The 25,008-nt window shown below is 37.4% G+C and overlaps 1 protein-coding gene and 1 non-coding gene across 4 annotated transcripts; one reads left to right on the forward strand and one right to left on the reverse strand.

Annotated features, from left to right (window-relative positions):
• Positions 1-8,668: 8,668 nt before the first annotated feature.
• Positions 8,669-23,713, reverse strand: CARD6 (caspase recruitment domain family member 6). Of its 3 annotated transcripts, XM_016147967.2 has the most exons (4): positions 23,320-23,372; positions 22,884-22,958; positions 21,473-22,030; positions 8,669-14,413 (listed from the first exon to the last, which is right to left on the reverse strand). In XM_016147967.2, the coding sequence occupies exons 3-4, from the start codon at positions 21,963-21,965 to the stop codon at positions 12,150-12,152; spliced, it is 2,757 nt and encodes a 918-aa protein (XP_016003453.2). In that variant the 5' UTR covers positions 21,966-22,030; positions 22,884-22,958; positions 23,320-23,372; the 3' UTR covers positions 8,669-12,149. The 3 variants fall into 3 exon arrangements, with proteins under 3 accessions (XP_016003453.2, XP_016003452.2, XP_016003450.2); XM_016147966.2 differs by lacking the exon at positions 22,884-22,958 and having other exon boundaries at positions 23,320-23,455; XM_016147964.2 differs by lacking the exon at positions 22,884-22,958 and having other exon boundaries at positions 8,671-14,413; positions 23,244-23,713.
• On the forward strand, positions 16,399-16,505 carry LOC118607183. The gene has a single exon (XR_004952722.1). It is a non-coding gene; the product is annotated as a U6 spliceosomal RNA (small nuclear RNA).
• Positions 23,714-25,008: the final 1,295 nt, after the last annotated feature.

A 25,008-nucleotide genomic window follows, 5' to 3' on the forward strand; every position in this document is an offset into this window, starting at 1 on the left:
GTCATCAGAGTGGGTACAAAGTGGTATCTTATTGTGGTTTTGATTTTCATTTCTCTAATAATTAACAATGTTGAGTATTTCATGTGCCCTTTGGCCATTTATATTTTTTCTTTGGAGAAATGTCCTTTACCCATTTTCTCAGTTGTTATTGGATTGTAGGAGTTCTTTATATGTTTTAGAGACTAGACTCTTGTCAGATATATAACTTACAAATAGCTTTTCCCAAAGTAGGTTGTCTTTTCTCTTTCTTGATAGTGTTCTTTCATGGACAACAGCTTTTAATTTGGGTGAAGTTCAATTTATCTTTTCGTTGCTGTTGTTCCCTTGCTTTTGATGTTATATTTAAGAATCCACTGACAAATTCAGCATCATGAAGATTTAGCCCTATGTTCTTTCCAAAGAGTTTTGAAAATTTTCAGTATCCTTTTTAATGCTCTTATAAATGGACTTTTTAAAATTTTATTTCTAGATTATTCATTCTTAGTTTATAGAAGTACAATAGATTTTTATATTTGCGTCATGTATTCATAACCATGATGAACTAGTTTATTAGCCCATACCCTGTGATTGGTCTTACTTTAAATGCATGCATGAACCTCAAGTGGGCCTTTAAGTGGTAACTGCTTTGCCTAATTCATTCAGTTGTTCACTATGACTATTTCACACTCCTTTTCTAAACCTCTTTCCACAAACTCACTCTTTAGTAATAACCTTCAGTGAACAAATTGAACCGAAAGAGAAATCCCACATACTCCTACTGAACCAATGTACTCTGTTTTCCCTCTGGTTATAATGTATTGGTTCTTTATACTTCTAACTCAGTTACTAGAAATTCCACCTCACGTGTCTCTACTAGAAGCCTTGATGAGAAGGAAGGAGATAACTTCAGGCTCATATTGAGTCTTTTTGATCTCCAGAATCCCTGGGATACACAAGAAAGCAAATTGGTTCAGAGTACTCTCAAGCAAGCATTCTAGACAGAAAAGGGACCTCTGCCCCAACCCTCAACCCTCACCCTGGAATTAAACTGGTGTCTTTGGGATGGACCTGAAGATGTGCGAATTGATGCTAACATGATTTTAAGTAGCAGGAACAGAGCTCCCTCTCAGTCCCAGCAGGCTTAGTAGAATAATACTGGGCTTAACCATTGTTTGTCTGACATCACTGTCCCCTATGACAGTCTCTCTCGTTCATCTTGCCATAAATCTTTCTTCACTGGTTTCAATTTACTATTAATAATTAAGATGTTACGAACAGGTAGAGGGTGCAACGAGGAAAGTATAACTTAGACTGAAAGATTCCAAGAATTCTTGCACCGAAAGACTTATGGATGACTATTTCATACTTACTTTCCTCTCATACTGTCTCACATTCATTATTAATCAATGGCTTTCTTATTTCACTGATAAATTCCATTCTACTTTCATTGTGCATCTACCCACCTTCCAGCATCTGTGCCCAAATATTCAGCCTTTCCCTGTTACCACGGGTGAACTCTACACACTCCTGAGCCCAACCCCTCCTTGTTGACTGGATCCCATCTTGTTCACTCACAGTGAGAACCTGAGGAGTTGGCCTTCGTTACTCTTAAAAACTCTGCTTAGGAACAACTCTGTGCTTAGTGAGATCACATTCCCATTCCCTTTACAATTAAGCATTGCATGATAGAGTAATTATGTGACCCCTATTCCAGCGGATATTTAAATGTTTCCCCAACAAGTCCATTTCCAAGACCCAGTGATGCTCTGAATGTGGGCACATACTAGGCGCTCAGAGCATTTTGCAGAATGAATAACATTCATAGACACAATTCCAGATTCCAGCACTGCAACTCCAGCCAGAGGGTGTCCAACCATCTCAGCAAAAGCTCTGCCTGGTGTTTGATCCATTTTTGGTGAATACCCTGATAAAGCACAATAAAGTATATCGATTAGGCCTATTTCAAGAAAGAAATCTTACTGTATTTCTTAACTCAATAGGTTCCCCACACCTTATGCAGGGGGAACATTTTTCACTCCCATAATCACTAAGCGTTCTGCTGAGTGATGTGCGCTTTTGGTTAAAAAAGAAGAAAAGAGATAAAATTGACCCTCCGTTCACCCTAAGTTTCTCCAACAAGAATATAAAAACTATGATGCTGCCTATAACTAAAATTGGGTTTCAAAAGCATTTTATAATCCATCTGAGAGCAGCAGTCAGAAGATATATGGGAAGAATGTCAGTGATGAATTGAACTCCCAGGTAAGAAAAGAAGCTATTAAGCCTGATTCTTCTAGGATAGAATCAATACAGTAAAACAGTGTTTCTCAGGAGTTAGTGACAGCATTAACGCATTGCAAAGACTTTTCCATGTGCCCCAGCCTCTGTCTTCTGCCTTCTCTTTTTTTCACTTTTCTTTCAACCAAGAAAATCCCCCATAGCAATTTTCACACACTTATTCAGGGCATATTTTCCAGGTACCCTTAACCCCAAATATGTATCATGAGGCCTGAAAATATAGCTTTAACAATTTATCCTTTGCTTCGAACAATCCTCCTCCAGGCTGGGCCACTTAAAAGTCCTACTTGACAAGAGTACTGACTATGTGGAGGTGGAAAAAAAAAAAAAAAAAGAAGGGTGAGGAAAAGATACAAGAAAGAAATCACACTGCATATTATCAGCCTTTTAGTCTATGGCAGGACCCAGCCAGCGATCTGCACTCCTGGCTCTCAAAGCTCCCACTCTGGCCTTGCCTCCTTCTCCAGTCCACTCTGCTGCCATGACTAAACAGGCTATCCACTTCACAAAGGGCCTCCTGATTGCAGTGGCATCAACTGCACTGCAGAGTGGCCTGATCAAGCTGGTGAAACTGCTGTAGTAGATGCAACGTGCAAGCCAAAGAGGTTGCTGCTGACTCCTTGTCCTGAAGGCGCAACAGACGGCACGTGTTCTCCTTCTGGAAGGGCACCAAAACAAGTGTCAACAGATGATTCCTTGCTCAAGCCTGGTTTGTTTGTTTGTTTGTTTTTTTCCTTTCCAGATAACTACAAGCAGGTGTTCTTAGGAAAAATAGGCAAGCACACAGTACCAGAGGTGTTTTGCTGGCAATGTGATCTCTTGCCAAGCAGCTGTAGCTGCTTCGACTCTTCCATCATCTACTCATCAGATTCAGGTTTTCCTGGAACCCGTTTGGCAGATGATGTTGCAAAATCTGCCAAGTAAAAAGAATTTAAAAGCCAAGGCTGGCTCCATGATACCGTGAGACGGTGCTTGATGTTGCAATGTGGGCGCAAGTTGCTGATATTGTGTACACTGGGAACTTCAAATGCTGGAGGAAGATTTGTAAAAATTCAGATGAGAAAGCTGTTTTCCAGAGTCATGGCAGAAGTTGTCAGAAGTTGGATGGATTCCTGTGCTTGTTCTGGATGATAGATTGAAAAAACTCATCTGGATGCGGTCTAACTAGCAATGGGAGCCAATGGAATTATGTAGAATACTCATAATATTTACCACATGAACCACTGGCCTTGGAGAAATTTCTAGTGTCTTTTTATTCAAGGCAGATCGTATTTGTAGGATGCTAAGGAAAGTTCTAGAAAAGGAACCAACTGTGATTGCACCTGATCCCTGGCCCCGATGCTTTCACATACTGATTACTTCGGTTTAGGTGGGGGAAAAAAAATGACTGCTATTTGGGGTCCAGAGGTGAGGTAGCTCAACCAATCATATTAGAAACCATCCAATTGAAATACTGTTTTCTAAGCCCCAAAATTATGTTTAAGTATTTGTTGTAACAAATCATGTTTCCATCTGTATTGAGTCCTACACACCATTTTGCATAGCTGAATATTTTCAGTTACGTTTTATGTTTGACATTCTGTTGTAAAACAATACACAGAACGCACTTAGAAAAGACCCATTGAAAGGGAAAGCATGAGATAGAGAAGGAAAACTAACTACCTTCCTTACCATTTTGCTTATGGTTGGCCATGAATGAGAGAACTCTTTCTTCCTATCTCTCTTGCCTCTTCCACATGAGAAAATCAATGTGAGAGTGACTGGACAGGTGCCTGACATATTGCCAGAAATAAGTATTAGTTTCCTGATCTTTACTGTTAAGTTTTGCCTTTCCAGCCCACCTACTGTGCTATGGAACATATTAATGCCAGTAAATGAGTTACAAAAATAGCAACTTTTGGAACACTGAACTGGAAATTGTAAGAGTAATAAACCACACAGATGACTTCAAATAATTGATGTTATTCTATCTAACGCCTATTTAGTAACTGAATCAGAGACTGGTTTTTGTCCATTCTCCCAAGTGATGTAGTAACGGAACTCTAATGTTGAACTGGGCACGCAATGATGTGTAATAAAGCCTACGCTTTATAACCTCCCTTGCAGTTAGGCGAGGCCATATTTCTAACTTCTGGCCAGAGGAGTATCAGCAAAAGTGGTGTGTGTAACTTCCTGGCAGAGACTAATCTCAGTCCCATCTCTGAACCACAATAAAAGCCCATGCCAGTCCCTCTCCCTGCTCTCTCAAGCCATTTTTGGAAAAGCTGGAAAGCCTGCCTAGGAGCTATTCTAGCCTCAGAAATTTTCGTTATATATTTTTATACACTCTTGATATATGTATGGCATCATCAGTTTTGATGTTCAAACAAAGTTTTGGATAGAGGGCTATGCATGAGGGTATAAAAATACACAATAAAGCTTTCTGGGCAGCTACTTTTTTCTGGCATCTACATGTTTAACAAGATCACTGGAGGTTTCATAGTCACAAAAATTTGAGAAGCACTACTCTAAAGCATGCCAATTATGCAGACTAGGAGACTGAGAGTGGGTCAATAATATCAATATCACAGTCAAAAAAAAGGGACAAGAAAATTTTATGGTTTCTAATTCTAGCTGCCAAATGTTTGCTGAGCACTTAATGTGAGCTCTCATGTGGGCCTCAGGAATACAGCAGTGTACATAATAAACAAAAATCCTGCCATCATGGGGTTTCTACATATTAGTGTAAAAACATAACAATGCAACCGAGAATTTTTAGAGGAAGGATTGAGTGGGAAGGATGCTTGTCCGTGTCACTTGGAAAAAGGCCTACCTTTATTTCCTCTCAACATAATAACTAGAAGAATTATAGTCAACATTTTACAAGTACTTACAGTATGCCGGGCTATGTGACTGGCACTTCAAATACAATACTAAGTATTCTATATAGGCATTTGCACCAATACATATATTTTCCCTTTGGTCCATTGGGTGTAGTAGAGAGGCCACTGCACATAAATTCAGAATATTTGGACTCAACTCCTGATTTGACCATTTGCTGGCTGTGTGATCTTTAGCAACTCAATTAACTTTCCTCACTCTCAACCTCATTACACAGGAATATTGTCTTTACACTGTCTTTCCAGAGTCACTGACTTTGCACATGCTAAGCACTTAGCACTTCTAGCGGCAGGAGTCCAAATGTAGTTTTTGCTACATAAATATCCACTAATAAAATATATAAAAAGAATACTTTATTTTGCATAGTATCATCCAGTTCTAGGCCAAAATATTAAAAACCTCTTATAATATCAGTTATTATTACCAGCATAGTTAGAACTACATTGTTATTTTTGACCAACTTCATAGAACTACACCGCATAGGTATAGTGCTGTCATTTACTTAAGCATTCTCGGTTTCCTAGTCTTTTATAAACAATGTAAGATTGTACATTCTTTACAGAGACACACCTTTATGCACATTAACAAGAATATATGTAGGATGAATCCATTAAGTTAATTTACTGGGTAAAACATTACAGGTATTTTATTTTTATTTTATATATGCAGTCATATTGCCTTTCCAAAGAACTATAATAACTTATACCACCAGCAGCAATGGAAATGCTTTTTTATCCAGCACCTTTATTAACATAACTTAAAGAACTGTCATTGGAAGAGGTTAAAATTAGTGGCCAAAAGGTAGCTGCTAAATAACTTTAATTATGTATGTTTGGCCCCATCCCCTCAAACAAAATAACTAACTTCTGAATATTTACTTTGAGCTTTCATATTTGACATATACTATGTTGTTGAAAAACTTTTCTAATTAACCAAAGAAATAATTTTAATGGTACAAAGTTTAATATGTCAGCCCCAGATTATAAAGAGTTGGACAGACCTGGTTTTAACTATCTTATTGTTGTTGATGTGTTCGCATTCAAAAGGTCCAGAAGATGGCAGCATTGTGATGTTTTTTCTAAATTTTAGAGAAAAAAAATTTACATAGGAAAATATGAAAGTATATCGATTGTTTCTGTTTTCATTTTCTCTTTTCTTAAGATAATACAAGATCACGAGATGCAAGGCACTAAGGAATGAGTAGGGGAGACCTCACGCTTACAGGAAAGGGGAGCTATAATGGGGCAGAAAATACATCAGATAGAGACTTCCATAACTCCTGCTTCACATTTCATTCCTATGGGCAAGACCCTTACTCTCTAAATCTATGTTTTCCTGCAGACAAAATCATCTAGCAATGCCCACCCACAAGACCATTGTGCAGACTAAATGAAATAAAATATATAAATATGTGCAGCACACTGGAGCACTAAGAATATAATGAGCATTTTGGTTAAACGTCAAAAAAAAATCCTTCTCTATTAGAGATATCTACTGAAATACTGATAGTCGAAATGATATGATATCTTAGATTTGCTTTTAAGTGCTTTGTATAAAAAAAGAAAAATGTAGAGGTGGAGAGAGACAAATAAAACAAGATTGATAAATTAGTGATCACTTTTGGAGTTGCTTTGATGGGACTGACGGTTCGTTATACTATTCTATTTGTGTGTATGTTTTAAAGTTGCCATGTATACACACACATACCTCACTTGGCTGAAATGCAGTGGATGAATTACAGAGAGGCAATAGTGGAAGCAGAGGGGGCAGTTAGAACACGTTTGCAATGGTGGTGGCTTAGACTGGACTGACGGTAGTGACCATGTTAAAGAAAAGAATGGAGATCAAACTGACAAGTCTTCTTGGTGGTTTGGGGTGGGGGAGAAAGTGGGATAGAGGGGAGTGGAGGGAAGAAGCACTGTTAGGAAAGTCCTGGGTTTTGGCATTATTATGATGGGTAGTTTGGAGGGTGGAGTTTAGCTTTGAGAAGAGTTATCTTGCTCACAATAAGTTTGAGGTTTCTATCAGGCATGTTATAGAAATGTCAGGTGGAATTCTCAGCATAGATCAGACCTAGAAATATAGATTTGGGGTTCAGACTCATACAGATAACACACACAGTCAGGAGACTGAGTGATGTCACTAAAGGAGTAAAAAAATAGAAAAGGAATAGATGTTTAGAGACTGAGGAAATGAGGACAGAATTGCCACAGACTCTTAGAACGACTATGTATGATTCTGTACATAAAGCCTTTTGTCACATATAGCAAGTGTTCAATAGCCATTATTTCTCTTTGCCTCATTCATTTTTAGCAGGTAAACTCTTACTTCCCTGAGGAAGACAGAAAACAAAGGGAACTATTCCCCAACCCATAAACCTTATAAGTCTATTGTCCATTCCCTCTTCCTTCCAGTGTCAGAAGGCAAATTCTATTTCCTTTTTAAAGTTCATTTTTCCCAACAGACTGTCAATTCTACCCCTTCCACCTCTTCTGGAAGATTGCACTACCAGTTGTGAAGGGAAAGGGGTTTAGATATTCTTACATCGACACGATTATGACATTCTGCCTTATACTTTCTATTCTTTCTCTTTTATAGATTCTTCTCAGTCTATAAACACGAGTTCATTCTACCTTTTAAAAAAAGGTACTTTTAGTGATTTTTCTCTAGAAATACATATATATATGTTAATATCCACAATATACAAAGAACCATACAACTTAACATCAAGAGACAAGCCAATTAAAAATGGGCAGATAAAAAGATAAAAACAAAACTAACAAATAAAACAAATAACAATAATAAAAAAATGAGCAGAGGACCTGAATAGACATTTCTCCAAAGAGGACATACATGCCTCTTTGTATTAGTGATGCTCAACATCACTAATAATCAGAGAAATGCAAATTAAAACCACAATGAGATATCACTTCACACCTGTCAGAATGGCTATTAATAAATCAAAAACAAGCGTTGATGAGGATGTGCAAGGGGAACCCTCGTGCATTGTTGTTAGGGTTGCAAATTGATGCAGCCACTATGGAAAACAGTCTAGAGGTTCCTCAAATAATTAAAAATAGAACTACCTTATGACCCAGTAATTCCACTTCTGGATATTTATCTGAAGAAATCCAAAACACTAATTCAAAAGATACAAGCATCCATATGTTCATTGCAGCATTATTTACAATAACCAGCATATAGAGGCAACCTGGGTGTCCATTAATGGATAAATGGATAAAGAAGAGATTGCACATACATACAATGGAATATCACTCCGCCATAAAAAAAAAAAAAAAACAACAACAACAAAAAAAAAAAACCAAAGAGCAAAAGAAAGAAGAAAGAAATCTTGCCATCTGCAATGACATAGATGGACCTAGATAGAGGGTATTGTGCTGAGGGGAGTAAGTCAGACAGAGAAAGACAAATGCCATATGATTTTATTTACATGTGGAATCTAAGAAACAGAATAAACAAAATAGAAACAAATTCATAGATACAAAGAAGATTTTGAGGGTTGCCAGATGCAAGGGAGTTGGGGAGTGAGTGCAAGAGGCGAAAGGATTCAGAAGTACAAATTGGTAGTTACAAAACAGCCAGGGGGGTGTAAAGTATGGCATAAGTATAATCAATAAGATTCTAATAACTATGTATGGTGTCAAATGGATACTAGATAAATCAAGTGAGCGCTTCGGAAGTTATATGATTAATCACTATGTTGTACACCTGAAACTAATATATTATATGCCAACTGTAATTGAAAAATAAAGAATATATATTTTTAAAAATTCTAAGACATAGGGAAATTCAGGAGGTCACCATGCACACAGGTAAAACCTAGATTTATGAGGCTAATATGATTTATGAGTCAGTCGTGTCCCTACGGCCAGTCTTTGTATCACGTTATACTCCTTTTAAGCATTGCAACAAAAAACACACGTTTTAATGTTAAAAAAGTAATTTTAATTTGCTTTCTTGTACAAAATATAAATTGATTTAAGGTGTTTAAGAAACAATTTTGAGAGGCAAATCATTGGGTAGACACTTCAGTTTGCTCACAAAAAAAATGTCAGGTACAAATTAAATGCTCTCAATTTAGTAAATTGGTTCTGAATTTTTGCATATTTGACTTAAAATAATTGGACCTGTGCATCATACAAAGACATCCTTAAACTATATCTCATGTCATGAATTCAGACTTTCTTAAGACATCTGGAAAACCAACATACTGCCTGCCCCTAATACTGTGTTTGACTTTGCCACATTTTGCCCTAGCACGGACTCATATGAATGCTATATGAATGCTACCTATAAATATATACACATAGAAAAATATTATTAATGAGTTAGAGGACTACTTTACAACATTATGAGATTACCGTTATGAGATTACAGATTATTTTTATGTTCCTTTCTTCTTTGTCTATTTCTATATTTTCAAAACTATGTATAATGAGCTTATAGTTTTATAATAAGAAGGAAACCCAAAGATTTATAGGATGGCACAGCTATACAAGGATTTCGCATTCTGTTTCCATGTCTTCTCAGTTCCTAATCCAATGCCTTGCACATAATAAATGCTCAATAAATAAATGCGAGAGGAGGAAAAGAGAAAAAGGAAGAATGAAATGGAAAGGGAGAATATGCAGGGTGTCTTCTCTGTTTGTCCCTCTAGATCCCCTCTCCAACCCGCTCTGAACCCTGAAAGGCTGACCTACGTGAACTGTCTAGGTGGGCCCCTTATTCTCTGGTTGGATTTGGCCAAATGGACCCACTGGTAGATCAGAGGTTAAGGAATGGATATTTATTTCCTGAGATACCTCCCTGTGGGTCACTGCAGCCTTCTGTACCCCTCAACCAAACAGGCCCAAGACCCCTTCCACACAGTTCTTCTGACTGGAGAAAGCAGTCCCCTCCCCTGCCCTCCAGATCTTGGGCGGTAATAGGCTTTGTTTTTACTAGACCCAGGGTGCTGCTCTCTCCTTCGTGCTGTTTTTACATTTTGCTCAGGCCTTTATAAATGGTCCCTTTATCAAACTCTCCTCAAATTGCCCAGTTTGAATGTCCCATATAGGTGTGGTCAAGATTCAGACAGATACAGAATTTGTTGGTGATAATAACTCAACTAGTTCTATCCTCCAGGGACTAATCTTGAAGAATTCACAGAAGAGTTTTCTAAAACTTCACTTCTATTTCTCATTTCAAAAGCTTAAACAACAACATTATTTTCAGTTGAAAAACACCAGTTTTACATCAAAGATTTTGTAGTTATGAACTAGTTATACTTTTCTCCTGTCAAAAGACAAAGATAAAAATTCACAGGTATAGTCCTCGATTTCTTCACCCTTACAATAACCTTTAGAGAGATTGAACACCATCTAAATACTCGATACTGACTGTTTAATACATGTGCAAACAAATGAAGGATACCTATTGTAGGATGAAATGTTCTCAGAGGTTAATCATACCTTTTCAAAGATCATTTCTCATCTATTTGTCAATATAATTTTTTTTGCGTGCCCTTGAAGGTGATTTTTTTTAACCCAGAAAAAACAACTTAAGGCTATGTTAGTACTTAAAAGTAATATTAATTTTATAAAAGTTACAAATTTATAAACCAGGGCTCTTAATTCAATTTACAAATCTTATTATTGTATTTCTATATAGTGAACCTTAGCATCTACCTTTAAAATTAACTTTTTATTTATATTTTGTGTCATTTACAAACTTAGTTAATTAAACTTCACATAAGTATTTTAAATTTAATGTATTCCTTTTACTTAATGATTCTAACTTGCAGAACTTAATCAAAATGTTTAGAACAAAAATAAATCTAATAAATTAAAATTGTAAATTCTGTGAATGTTCTCTTAAACATTTCACTGCTTTTAACAAACTTTGTAAACTGATCTTAATCTTTTCAATTAAAAAATAACTCTAAAATTAAAAAATTCTATTATACATTTTAAGCTGGAATCAGGAGACTAAAATATCTGATCCTCTAAGCCAATTATCTTAACTATTACAAATATTTTGAATATGAAACATACACAAATCATTCTTAAAGTTAATGGAAAATAGTTTCATTGGTTGTTAGTTCATTATTTCTATATGTAAGGGTCAAACGAGAGCGTTTTATCATCTAAACAAATTGGAACTGTTATCACAAGCAAATTGATTTAAACATTTCAAATAAACAGGGTTATCTGCTTAGTGGCTGGTATTGAACAAAGTTTTTGACCAAGACACCCCTGGAGCAGCCAACATCAAGGGCAATTGTACTTGCAATGTTGAGGCCACCTATTTTATGATCACTTTGCAATTAGAGACTCTAACCCCATTCTTTCTCAGGTGAAACAACCCCCTATTCCGGGGATTCAGATTATATATTAGCTAATATTCAAGGTTAAATTCAGTAATTTTTTATTTAATTCAATTAATTTATTTACTGTCTGATTCTATTGTTAATTCTTTTCGTAATTTTCCTTACTGGGGACACAATTCTTACAGATACTTTAATGATATCCAGTTAGGTTGTGCATGTCATCTTTTTCTATGTCATGCTAATGATAGTCTGTTTGCACCACTGTCACTCTTTTTCAGGTTATGTTGTAGCCGCCAGCCCCTGAAAGACACACGGAGCAACAGAACTCAGTGAGTTATAGGAAACACACTCTTTATTCAGCCAGCTGGGTCTGCCAGAGGTATGCAGATCCCAAATTAAGCAGCCCCGAGATGTAGAGGTTCAGGGTTTTTAAGCTCAAAACTCCATTCTTCATTCTGTCTGAACACAAAGGGTTATCTTTCTTCTATTCACTACCTGTTAACTCACAGGTCAGGTGCATAAGCGGGGTTACAGAAGCAGAAAGCTTGTTTAGAATGTTATGTTCCTCTAATTAAAGGCCTATGTGCCCATCGCGATAGTCAAACAGTAATTTCCGGTAAGAGTCTATTTTTCAGACACCATAGTTACTATCTGATTAAGCACTTTAATGCTTCCCTACTCTCTTGGGCCCCGCCTTAGCTTGCGAAGGCCTGGTTTGAGATGACTTGGGCTGAGCAGATCTGGGCTGAGAAGGCTTAGATTGGGAGGACTGGGGCTGGCACGGCTTGGGCTGAGTGGGTTTGGATGGAGAGCATTTAGCTTGGGAGGGCTGAGGGTGAGTGGCTTTCATTTGAGTGTGTTTGAGTTGAGAGGGCATAGGTTGGAAGGGTTTGGGCTGGGAATGTCTGACCTGGGAGGGCTGGGGCTGATTGGATCTGAACTGAGAGCTGGGTAAAACTTTGCTGTTGGACACAGGATGGGATCCCATATGGAAAACTGGATTTGAAGGTCCACCTTGCATCTTCTGCTTGAATCCTTGCCGAAAGGCAGGTCTTGTGGGTTTTTGCATGACTCCTGCCGATTGAAAGGGTTGAGGGTGAGGATTCACAGTATGAGATGCTGTTCTCATAAGTTTTCCAGTTGCCTCAGGTATCTGTGTTCTCCAGGCACGGGGTTGCCCAGACTGTGGCTTCCCAACTGGTCCCGCTGGCTGTGAACTCAGGGAATGGAGGTGACCGACCTGGGAGACCACTCTGGCAGACCTTTCGCGAGATCCCTCAGGCCAGGCCTGTACACGCTGACACGGGGGTCTTGGTGGTCTCACAAATGTTCCATGTACATGATGTCCTCGAGCAGGTCTTGAAAAGTGCATAAATCTTTCACCTGAAAAAAATCTCTGGGGTTGGAAGTATTGAATCCCAAAACCTTTACCTCGACTGTGGACCCTTGAATTCTGAAAGGGTGAAGGTCGGAACCACTTAGTCTTCTGCTCTGACCAAAAGTGGGAGCCCCTAACCCAAGGGGCTTTCAGAGAAACATGGTTAAAGTTACATCCAATTCTGACTGGTAAGGGACAGGAGTTTTGCAGATGACGTGTGAATACTGGGCCGAGGTGGACATTCTGAAGCATCTGGCTGACCTCACAATCAGCCACTGGCTCTTTCACAGGCGTCTCCCCAGGGCTTCCAGGTGAGCTTTGTGGCTGACTGTGTCTTTGTTGTCCCTCATCTTCAACTGTTCCAGCCAAGTTTTCACCAGGGGAAACTTGAATTCCTTGAACGTTCTCAAAGTCTTGGTCTACCTGTATCCCCAACTCCCTGGCCAGGCAGGCCATGTCCTCCACAGACACATATCTGAGTGAAGAGGACATCACTTCTTGGAGGGCAGCTTGGAGGCCCTTTATGTTTTTCCCTTTATCCCCAGCTTCCTCCTCCTCCCAAAACAGTAACTGTGATGGCTTCAACTTCAGAATTCTCTGGAAAATCTGAGCCTCTTCATTCTCCCTGGCCTGCGGACTGAGGACAAAATAGCATCTTTCAGTGGCAGCTTCCCCTAAAAACATAAGCAGGTTCCATTCCTTCTCACCTAGGCGGTTAGTGAAAAAAAACACAGCTGAGGAAACTTCCATCAAGAAACCAAACTGTGTCCAAAAACTTTCTAGATCTCCACGAAGGTTGGCCACAGCAACAGGCTTTTGGAAAAAACTAGGGTTTTCCTTTAGACTGTCACTATCAGGAAAACACCATGTTATTTCAACCAGACCATCAGAGATTTGCCGGGGAAGCACCAGAACAGGCAAATCCTGATGGAGAAAGATTTTGTGTGATTTCTGTTGGGCAGGGCTGAGCAGTGTGTTGAGGATTCTGGACTTGGAGAAGCTACAGTCCCCTAGACGTACAAAAGAGATGACAGGCACCTTTAAGAGGGTCAGAAATGTTTCTGTTTCCCTTGTAGGCCCTCCCGAAGACTGTGTTGACTGCTTCTTCATGATGTCTTTCATGGCCCCCAGCATTAAAATGCTTTTGTTGTTTTCCGAGTCTGGCAGCAGCAGAGGAAGCGCAAACTGGCATTGATACATGCTTGACAAGACTCTGCGTTGCAAAGAGCTGTCTGAACACAGCATAGAGGCACAAAGGACATCGAGGGGATTAATGGTTTGTATGTCTCTCATTTCCAGATTCTCAACTCCAGTTGGCAATTCCCCTTTGCTATCCTCACACGGAACTTTGTGTCTGAGGACTGAATCTCTCGCTGTCACATCCAGTGCTTGAACTTTCATCAGGAAATGCCAGGCTAAGTCTCCTGGAGACTGAGGTGTCCAATTACATCCTCGATCTAAGGAGAATTGTTTAACAAAATCTGGCAGAAGCTTTCTGCTCCTATCCATGTTCAAACATGACAGGACATCTTTAAACAGCTTTTTCTTTTCTATAGGAAAAAAAGATACTCAGTTAAAGTCACTTTTAAATTCTAAGTACTTCATTGACTTTAAAAATTAAATAAGTAATCAACATTTTCATGGTAAAAAGATGAAACAATACAAATAAAGTGAAAGTTCCCTTTCACCACTCTGCCAATTCTACTTTCCTTCTAAGAGACATGTCAATATGGTATGGTACATTTGCTTCCCACCCTTTTTCTATGCAAGTACATAAGTATGCATGCATATATAGAAATATATAGTTTGGTATAATGATGCTATTTTATTTTTACATAAGTGATATTATACTAAACAAATGATTCTTTGACTTCTTTTTACTTAATGACATTCCTTACAAATTCTTCCCCAGTCAATATATAGAGAGGTCTACTTAATTCATTTTAGCTAATTTGTCATACTTCATGGTTTAAATAAACCATTGTTTATTTAATCATTGTCTACTGATGATTATTTAGGTTTTCCAATTTTTTGCCTAATGTTTATATGCAGCAATGAAAAACTTTGTTAATGTTTCATTATACATCTGTATGAGGAATTCTCTAGGTTGATACTGATTTTTTTCTTAAATATATCTCTTATTAAAGTTTGGAGAAATGGAAGATTCTATTTTCATTAAGGTTCTCTCAGAATTTACATGTCATACCTAATTTCTTCTGATCTCTCTTTTTCTAATGTATCTTCTAGCTACTTCTTGGGAAAACAGAGATAGTGCTTAGTAGAGAAAGATCAGAGAGCATTTTTTGCTCCTCAAGAATAGCAAGTTAGCATAAGCTTCTTGGATTGCCTATAAAAATTGCATAGAAGAAACAATGGAAGTAAGAGAAAAGTATAGGTTTCAAGAATTAACAAAAGAGGATGTGGTTCCATAGTGTAGCAGTTAGTACGTCTGCTTTACACACAGAAATTCCTGGGTTCACACCCCAGTGGAACCATGGTCCATGGTCCATGGTATATGGTAATGCCACCCTAAACAAGTCTGATGTCTGATCTCATGAAGCTAAGCAGAGTTGATCCTGGTTAGTACTTGGATGGGAGACCACCTACGAAGACCAGGCGCTGTAGTCATAAATAATAATAATAATAATAAATAAAATGAAAATTTCTTTAAAAGAATTAACAAAAGAAACTCTAAGAAATTCTTGGGTAGTCTGAAAGTTGCCTGAACTAATACATGTATTGAGGTAAGAAGATAGGGAGCTGTCGAGGCTAGCATAAAAATTCCCAGAAGAGGCAGTGAGAAGAGAGCTCGCAAGAGAGCTTTTAAGTTCTTCTCTTCCCTATCTCTATTTTGTATTAAGACAACAACCCTTCATTCCTTCAGCACAAAAAGTGATACCCATGCAGCCCAGGCCAGACATCTAATGTTAACAGGGTAATTAACAGAGCTACTACAAAGCAACAAGAAGCAACAGAGTAAATGTATGCACAGCAATAGTAATATATGTAATAAGCACAGAGCTGAATTAATAAAAAGTAAGGAGCAGTAATTTGTAGAACTGAATGCTATTTTGGTCAATTAAAAATTATTGAAAATAGTTCAATTAAGGTAAAAGAAAAGAAGAAAACAGATTTCAGCTGCCACCCACTGAAGGGAGGCCGAATTTTGAACTTGAGTCCAGTCAGGTTAATTAGGAACTAAAACAAATACCTCTCAAAAGAAAACGAAAACAAAAATAAAGAACAAGACTCTGGAAATATTTAACAATCCAGAGTCTCTACACCCTATCATATACATGTTTAGGACACAATCCAAAGTTAATAAATATAGGAAAAAACAGGAAATGTAACCAATAATCAATGGAGACTAACCCCAAGATGACACAGGTGCTCGATTTAATATATAATAACTTAAAAGCAGATAGTTTAACTATCAAGAATGTAAAATAAATTAAGTTTGTAATGATTAAATAGGATTTCTCAGGAAAAAGTATTAAAAATGAATGTTCTGTAATTAAAAATCACAATACCTAGTGATCACTTCAACAGGACTTACACTAAACTCGCCATGATACTGAGAAGATTAACATGGCTCCTGTGCAAGGATCACACGCACACACAAATCACAATATCTGAATTTTTTAAAGTCAGTAGTTGATCTTAACAGCAGACTGGAAGTGACAGAAGAAAGTCAGTCTACTAAAAGATATAGTGATAAAGTGATCCAATCTGAAGAACAGAGAGAAAAAAATAGTTAACAATAAATAGGGCCTCAGGAACCTATAGAACAATATAAAAACTCTAATATATATGTATTTAGAATCTCAAGAAGAGAGACGGGAACAAGTGGGACAGAAAAATATTTGGAGAAATAATGGATGAAAATTCTCTAAATGTGATTAAAAAAAAAAAAAAGTCTTACAGATTCACGAAACTGTAAACTCTACAGATGATAAAAACAAAGAAAGCATACCTAAACATACTATTCAACTGCTAAAAATTTTTAAGAAAAAAATATTGAAAGCAACCAGAAGAAAAATGACACAACACTTACAGGGGACCAATGACAAAAATGACTAAAGACTTAGCATCAGAAACAACAGAAGCCAAAGACAGAAGAATGACATCCATAAAGTGCTGAAGGCAAAAACCACCAGTCTAGAATTCTATACCAAGTAGAAATATTCTCTGAAATAAGGCCAAAAATAAAGACACTTTTCAATAAACAAAACCTAGAGAATTTACCAGCAGTAGATGTGCATTAAAACAAATAATAAGTAAAATTCTTCAGGCTAAAGGGAAATAACATCAAATTAAAACTTGGATCTTCAGGAAGATAAGAAGGGCACAGGAAATGATAAATATATTGGTTCCAACCATTGTCTAAATCCAACTATAACCTGGAAGGGAAAGAAGTTGATTGATATAGTTCAGATGCAAGGTGACCTTATACAGTGCAGAGCATACAAAGCAATGCCTTAAGTCTTCCAGAGGCTTCGATTTGACATTGTGTTTTTTTTTTTTTGTCATTAAATTTAACATAACACAAAGCATGAAGGCACTTCTCCTTTGAGTCAGAGGCATTTGGATTTTTTTGTTTTGTTTTTCAGTCCCCAGCTACATAGACAAATACTACAGAGGAAAGAGACAGAGGACAGCCACATGCCTCCGGTTAACTAGAGTGGATTGGTAGCCATTAGAATTACACTGCAGGTCACAACTACATTTTTATTGAGACTTTTTTTGACCTGTGTTTGCTAAAGGTGTTAGATTGACTATAAAAATAGCCCCAATTAAAAGCTTTCTAGTACCTATACCTTTTGCAATAAAACTCAGCAAGAGGTAGAGTCTATTTTTCCCCAAACCTTGAATCCGTGCTGGATTTGTGACTAGCTTTAGCCATTAGAATATGGCAGAAGTGAGAGTGTTATGGATCCAATTGTGCCCCCCACCAAAGATATGCTGAAGTCCCCAGTACCTCAGAAAGTGACCTTATTTATAAGTAAGGTCTTTACAGAGGTCAAGTTTAAAAGCAGTCATTAGAGTAGGCCCTATTCCAATATGACTAGTGTTCTTATGAAAAGAGGACATTTGCAAGCAGAGACATACACAGAGGGGAAATGATTTAAAGATACAAAGAGAGAAGACAGTCATCTAGAAGCTAAGGAACACCAAAGACTACCAGAATCTAGGAGAGAGGACTGGAACAGATCCTTCCCTGAGGACTTCAGAGACAGCAGGACCCTGCTAACGTCTTGGTTTCAGACCTCTGTCCTCCATAACTGTGAGATTACATAGATTACTCATTGTTTTAAGCCACCTTTTTGTAGTACTATATTGTGGCACCCTAGGAAACTAATACAGATGATAAGATATTCTGAGCCTCAGCCCTCACTTTTCTGTCTCTCCTCCTCTCTTTGTCTCTTGTTCTCTCTCTCTCTCTCTCTCTCTCTCTCTCTCTCTCTCTCTCTCTCATCTATATCTCTATCTCTATCTCTATCTCTATCTCTATCTCTATCTCTATCTCTATCTCTATCTCCCTCTCTCTTTCACTCCTCTGCCTTCACTAGAAGAATATGCCCCATCTAGTCTTAGAACAAGCCCATACTATCCTGCTAGAAGATGAGATGAGCCATAGCCAGCTGACCACAGATACATGAGTAAACTCAGGAAAGGCCAGAAGAGCTGCCCAGCCAACTACGGACCTGAACAACAATACACACATTGTTTTAAGTGACTGAATTTTGAGATGCTTTGCTATGCAGCATTATTGTTACAATAAATAACTGATACAGAAAAAAATCATGGAAAAAACAAAACAATAACATGCAAGAAACATATTAAGGAATTAATATCCAAAATATATAAGGAACTCATAAAAGTTAACAGCAAAAAGGCAAACAATCCAATTTAAAAATAGGCCAAGGACCTGAAAAGACATTTCTCCAAAGAAGACATACAGATGCCAACAACATATGCAAAGATGCTCTACATTACTAATCATCAGGCAAACCAATTGAGATATCACCTCACACCTGTCAGAATGGTTATCATCAAAAATCAACAAACAAGTGTTGGCAAGGATGTGGAGTAAGGGAATCCTCGTGTACTGTTGGTAGGATTGCAAATTGGTGCAGCCACTATAGAAAACAGTATGGTAGTTCCTCAAAAAGTTAAAAATAGAACTACCATTTGACCCAGCAATCTTACTTCTGAATATTTATCTAAAGAAATCCAAAACACTAATCCAAAAAGATATATGCATCCCTCTGGTCATTGCAGCATTATTTTCAATAGCCAATTGTAAATAAATTTACAAATAAGGTCACATTCTGAAATATTGGGCACTTCAACATATCTTTTTAGGCGGACATAATTCAACCAACAACACTATCACTTCTGCCACATTCTGTTGGCCAAAGCGGATCACAAGGCAGTGTAGATTCAAGGGTTGGGAATAAATAGACTCTTCCTCTTCCAAAGTAATATTGCAAAAGGTATGAATACCAGAAAGCCATTAAGTGGGACAATTTTTACAATCAATTTGGAAGCAAACTAAGTGTCCATCAATAGATGATTGAATAAAGAAGATGTGGTCCATACATACGATAGAGTATTCCTCGGCAATAAAAAAGAATAAAATCTTACCATCGGTGACAACATGGATGTCCCTAGAGGGAATTACGTCGAGTGAAATAAAACAGAAAAAGACAAATACCATATGATTTCACTTATATGTGGAACCTAAAAAACAAAATAAACAGAACAAACAGAACAGAAACAAACTCACAGGTACAGAGGACAAACTGATAGTTGTCTGATGGTGGGGGGGGGGGGCTGGGGACTAGGTGAAAAAGCTGAAGGAATTAAGAAGTACAAACTGGTAGTTACAAAACAGTCACAGAGGTGTACAGAACAGCATAGGGGATATAGCAAATAATATGATAACTATGTATTATGTCAGATTGGTATTAGACTTATCAAGGGATCACTTCCTAAATTGTATAAATGTCTAACCACTCTGCTGTACACCTGTATTAAACTAGTATTAAATGTCGAGTGTAATTGGAAAATCAAGGAAAAAAATTTAAAAACGTTAACTGCTAATAAAACAAGCTTAACAGCTGGTCTCAATTTGCTCATTAATATGAGGTTATACAGTATTAATTGAGAGTGTTCTCTCTCTCTTTTCTTGCTGTCACTTTTTAAAACCATTTTTAAAAAATAAATTTTGAAAAACAATTTTTTTCTTCCTGAAAGAAAAGGAAATTTTTTGCCTCAGAGATGTTAAGTTTCCAGTCAATGTTCACATCTAGGAAGCTGCAGAACAAAGATTCCAGAACTGATGGCAAAACAGACTGTCTGAAATACTATGTCTTTGATAGTAATTAATAATTAGATAATAATTATATTAGGTATAATAATTACATATCACAGTACAATATAATGTAGATATAGTAATTGGATATAATTAATAGACAACAATTAGATAACACTCCTAATTAAAAAATGTGGTAATTAAAAAAAAACACATTGTAATATTAGAATGTTACTTATGGAGGATAGTGAATAGGAATGGGGAATAAAGAAAAAATGGAAAAGATAAAGAAACAAAAAGGGCTTTTTACAGAATAATGATGGTAGCATGCAATGAAAAATTAATTCAACCCTGTGCAACAAATAAAATATATAAATAAAATTAAGAATGATGCCTAAAAGAAACTAGACATTGGGAAAGGAAGGAATAGAGTTGGGGCAAGAATTCTGTTAAGGTTTGAATTATGTATCCCCTCAAATTCTTATGTTGGAATCTTAATCCTTAATACCTTAGAATGTGATATTATTTGGAAATAGGGTCATTTGTAGATGTAATTAGCTAAGGTCATTAGATGAGGTCATATGACTGGTATCCTTATAGAAAGGGAATATCTGGCCATAAAGACATGCACCCAGGGAGATAACCATGTGAAGATGAAGGCAGATGGAGATGATGCTTCTGTAAGCCAAAGAATGCCAAAGATTTCCAGAAAATCAACAAAGCTAGGAACAGGTTCTTTGTTACAGCCTTTAGAAGGAACTAAGCCTGTAGACGCCTTGATTTCCGACCTCTAGCCCCTAAACTATGAGACAATATGTTTGTTATTGTTTAAGCCACTCAGTTTATGGCACTTTGTTAGGGCAACTCTAGCAAACTAATACAAGGTGTAATGACGAGAAAATTACTCTTTCCCTACCTAGAACTAGATTATGAATCCCCAGGATCTGGACTGACTATGAGATGGTAGTTATCTTTCCCTTCTCTATTCAGAACTTGATGATGTTTTATTTTCCTAAACAATATCTTTCCAAATAAAGCATTTCTCCTATTTTGAAGCTGACAGTCAGTATTTACTTTTGCTTATACTGTCCAGTGTGTCCTATGTTCCGGGTCTTCCTCCCTATCAACAAACACCTACCGCTGAGGAAACTATCCACATTAGAGAGGTACAAGAAATTTCTGAGAAGCTGCTTTTCTGTGACATCTGGTGCCCTTTCTCACCTTCTCTGTTATGCCATGCAACCTAAAAATAGGCCGTTGCCTAACTAATGATCACCTATCATTCTCATACCTTCCATACTTTTCTCTTCCTCTTCCAATGACATGCCAGGTTCTGAATCCCCATAATTCTGTTCTTCATCAGAGAACTCTGTGGTTTCTGAATACTCAAAGTCCTCTTCTCCATAATAGACATGGTGCTCTGGGTCATTATAACCCTCTTCTTCCTCAGTGGTTTCTGCATCTTCAGAGTATACAACTGATTCTAGATATTCCTCTTCTCCTAAGTATAAAGAATCATCAGGCTCCTCATATCTCTGTTCATCCTGTAAATAATCAATAGTTGCTGGAATTTCATATTCAACATTCTCAACCAAATGTGGCAATGTGACTTCCGGTGTGTTGCGTTCCTTCTCATTTTTCCTTGGGGACCAAGCCGTTTCCCTATAACTATAAGTTTTCTTGTCCACAAATATCTCAGAGGTTCCCAAATCCAAGTGTTCTTTCTCTTTGAAGGACACTGTGATCTCACAATTCTCAGGCTGTTTCTCTTCAGGGAAAAACATATCTTGCGAATTCTCGTTGACCTCTATACATTGAGGACGTTCTATATTCTCATGCTTCAAAAATTCTGGAAAGAACAAGAAAGTTGTGGGGGTTTTTGTTTTCCAACTTAACAAAAAGAAATTTTATAATAACTTGAGTTTCCAAGACCTCAAAGCTTTATCTCTCTTTTTTATTTTACTGGAGAATAGCAATACCAACTGCCTCCAACATAAATGGCCATTAATCAACTGTTAGAACTTTATTTTCTCACTGGAAAAAAATCAGACCACACTCCCACCTTGCTCAAAATTTAGAGTCTTTCATAGCAACCTCAAATGTTAAATGAGTAAAACAAAATTTGAATCTTATGAACAGTACTTACTTACTGGATTTACTGTGACCCAAAGCCAGCTCAAAATTCCTAGGGCCATTGCTAATGAAACCAGATCCTAATAATTTTTAATCAGGAAGCAACTAGCTCTAATTTGGAACACTAAATCCTAGAAATAATAAAACCTATTTCTCTAAGCTTATGGGTCTTGTCTTACATTAGGAACCATTAACATTAACCTTTTTATCTGAGTTTTAACCTCTCTAACATCTCTTAAAATAATCTTCGATATTTTTTAGATTCTAAAAAAAAAGCCACACTTGCCTCTGGTGGTAATCTACAAAACCGCCAAACAATCCAATCCGGAATTTGCTCCCTCAGCAGCTACTAATTATTTTTGAACACTGAAGATTTAGCATTTGAATGGATTCAGAAAACTAGGGTTCTGTGGGCATTCTTATAACAGAAAAAAAAAAATGAAGTTACTGACTCACCATATATATGTGAATTATTCTACCTGTATTCTCCTGTATTTTCAAAAAGGCTGTACTGAATGAAAAATGCAGCTTGTGGTTTTTGGATTGTTAATATCTGTGAATCCACTTACTTGATAAAGAAATCCCTCATGTGTCATCATTAACAGTGTTAGTCTCTTTCCAGCTATGAGTATTTCAGGATGTCACTGTCATAAAAAAAATGAGCGGTTTACACTAGCACTAAAAAACCGCAAGTTTTGGATACAGTTTAAACAAAAAATTATCAATCTCCTAAAGCAATAAGATGCATGTTTTCTGTTTTTTAAATCCTGGCCACTTCCCCTGTGTCATATTTCAGTGAAAACTATCTCTGGGAGAAAGACAAATGAAAATAAAAGGTGATGGTTTTCTTTTCCTTTCTTTTTTTTTTTTCCTGGAAATCTGCCTCACTCGTCCCTTCCATCCCTCCAAAAGTGCTGAAATCAACTTACCGTGCTCTAAATGCCAAATCGTAGGTGACTCTGGAAAAGTACTACATAAACACTTGAGAAAATGCTGACAGCTCACCTCTCCCTTTTTCTGTATCAGAATTAACAGCTTCCGAATTTTCTTCAAGGGATCGGTGATATTCTCCAGGGTCTCATACTCTTCTTCAGAAATCAGACTTCGAGAGGTTAAGGTATCTAAGACAGAATCAGGATCCTGTTGCAGGATTTCAAGTAACTTTTTTCGTTCTCTTTCTATGATCTCCGAGGGAACACTCCTGGTAGCCATTGTTCAGATTTTCTCTAGACCAGGAAGTAGATTACAAAATCCTTCCAATATATCAAAAAAAGTTTGGGCCGGGCCATGCAGCTCCGGTGGCGTGAGGAGCGGCCCCGCAGACCGGCTTCGCCAAGGCTCTCCCGGGCGGCCACCGAGGCCCAGGAGGGAGTCAGCTACCCACCCCGCCGCCCCCACTCTTTGATCTTGGCTGTCCCTGTCAGAATTTTGTGCACTCCGTGCACTTCCTGCAGGAGCTGTTTTCCTAGTAACTTTGTCAATATACTGTGAAAGACTGAAATTTCTTCTTTTAATTTTAGAAGTTTTAGGTTTACAGAAAATTGAGTACAGAGAGTTTCTTTTCCACACACCCCTCTCCCCCAAGAGCTCCCTATTTATTAACATCTTGGTTAGTGTGGTACATCAGTTATGACCAATGAACCAGTATTTTTAAAAATATTTTTATGTTTTTATTTTTTAATTGTTTATTGGGGTAATATTGGTTAATACTATTATATAATTATATAATTTTCAGGTGTATATTATAATTTGACATCTGTATATTCTATTGTATGTTTACCACCCAAAGTCCAGTTTCCTTCAGTTACCATATATTTGATCCCCTTTACCCACTTCGTCTTCCCTCCAACCCCCACCCCCTCATATTTGGTCTCCTTTACCCCATCTACCTCTCCCCTCTCCCCCCAATTCCCCAATCCCTACCCTCTGATAACCACTAACGGGTTCTAACAGGTATGAGATGGTATCTCATTGTGGTTTTGATTTGTATTTCCCTAATAGCTAGTGATGTTGAGCATCTTTTCATGTATTTGTTGGCCATTTGTATGCCCTCTACAGAGAAATGTCTGTTCAGGTCCTCTGCTCATTTCTTGATTGGATCGTTTCTTTTTTGTTGTTGTTATTGTGCCATATGAGTTCTTTGTATATTTTGGATATTAGGCCCTTATTGGAGGCGTTGCTTGCAAATATGTTTTCCCACTGAGACGGTTGTCTCTTTACCTTGTTGACAGCTTCTTTTGCTGAGCAGAAGCTTTTTAGTTTGATGTAGTCCCATTCATTTATTTTTGCTTTTACTTCCCTTGCCTTTGAGGTCAAATTCATAAAATCCTCTTTAAATCCAATGTCCTTGAGCTTAGTCCCTATGTTTTCCTCTATGCATTGTTTCAGGTCTTATATTCAGGTCCTTAATCCATTTAGAGTTAATTTTGGTGTGTGGCCATAGACAACAGTCTGGTTTCATTCTTTTGCAGGTGGCTTTCCGGTTTTCCAGCACCATTTATTGAAGAGGCTTTCCTTTCTCTACTGTATGTTTTTGGCTTGTTTATCAAAAATTATTTGCCCACATAAATATGGGTTTACTTATGGACTCTTGATTGTGTTCCACTAGTTCGTGTGTCTGTTTTGTTGCAATACCATGTATTACTGTCACCTTGTGGTATAATTTGAAGTCAGCCAGAGTGATGCCTCCACCCT

Source organism: Rousettus aegyptiacus, unplaced genomic scaffold (genome assembly GCF_014176215.1).
Source record: "Rousettus aegyptiacus isolate mRouAeg1 unplaced genomic scaffold, mRouAeg1.p scaffold_m13_p_8, whole genome shotgun sequence".
Lineage (NCBI taxonomy): Eukaryota > Metazoa > Chordata > Mammalia > Chiroptera > Pteropodidae > Rousettus > Rousettus aegyptiacus.